Genomic DNA, 386 nt, shown 5'->3' with positions numbered 1-386 from the left:
GCCCATAGTCCTCGTTACCTGCCTTCGCCTCCAACTTTCTTTCTATTCCTCCCGGCGGGTTAGCGCAGGGCAAGTAGGAAAATGTATTCTGAGAAACACGCTCCCGTCAAGTACTTCCACGAGCGTGCCCCTGACCTACATACTTACATACTTACACACCTACATCCACACGCACATATACACACAGGAGGCTATGTCATTCATGTGTGAGACGCGTTTTAGGGCCACAAAGGGTGAGCTCCTTCGGGGGTCACGGGGCCACGAGGTCAGGCGAGCACGCCCCTCAGATCCTCCTGAGTTAAGCTATCTTATGTCGCCGGCGCAGGAGGACCAGGGCGGCCCGCGAGCCACCCCTGTCAGGCACAGGGTGGTGGTGCGGGGCCAGG

General features: G+C 58.0%; 1 protein-coding gene across 1 annotated transcript in view; it reads left to right on the top strand.

Moving 5' to 3' along the window:
• LOC119592922 (dual 3',5'-cyclic-AMP and -GMP phosphodiesterase 11A-like) overlaps positions 1-386 on the top strand; it is a 113,884-nt gene that overhangs the window by 84,195 nt on the left and 29,303 nt on the right. The window contains exon 9 of the mRNA XM_037941814.1: positions 188-373. Coding sequence (XP_037797742.1) covers positions 188-373 — 186 coding nt within the window. The remainder of the gene's footprint in view (positions 1-187; positions 374-386) is intronic.

The sequence above is a fragment of the Penaeus monodon genome, chromosome 31 (assembly GCF_015228065.2).
Source record: "Penaeus monodon isolate SGIC_2016 chromosome 31, NSTDA_Pmon_1, whole genome shotgun sequence".
NCBI lineage: Eukaryota > Metazoa > Arthropoda > Malacostraca > Decapoda > Penaeidae > Penaeus > Penaeus monodon.
This window is presented reverse-complemented; position numbering and strand designations above follow the sequence as displayed.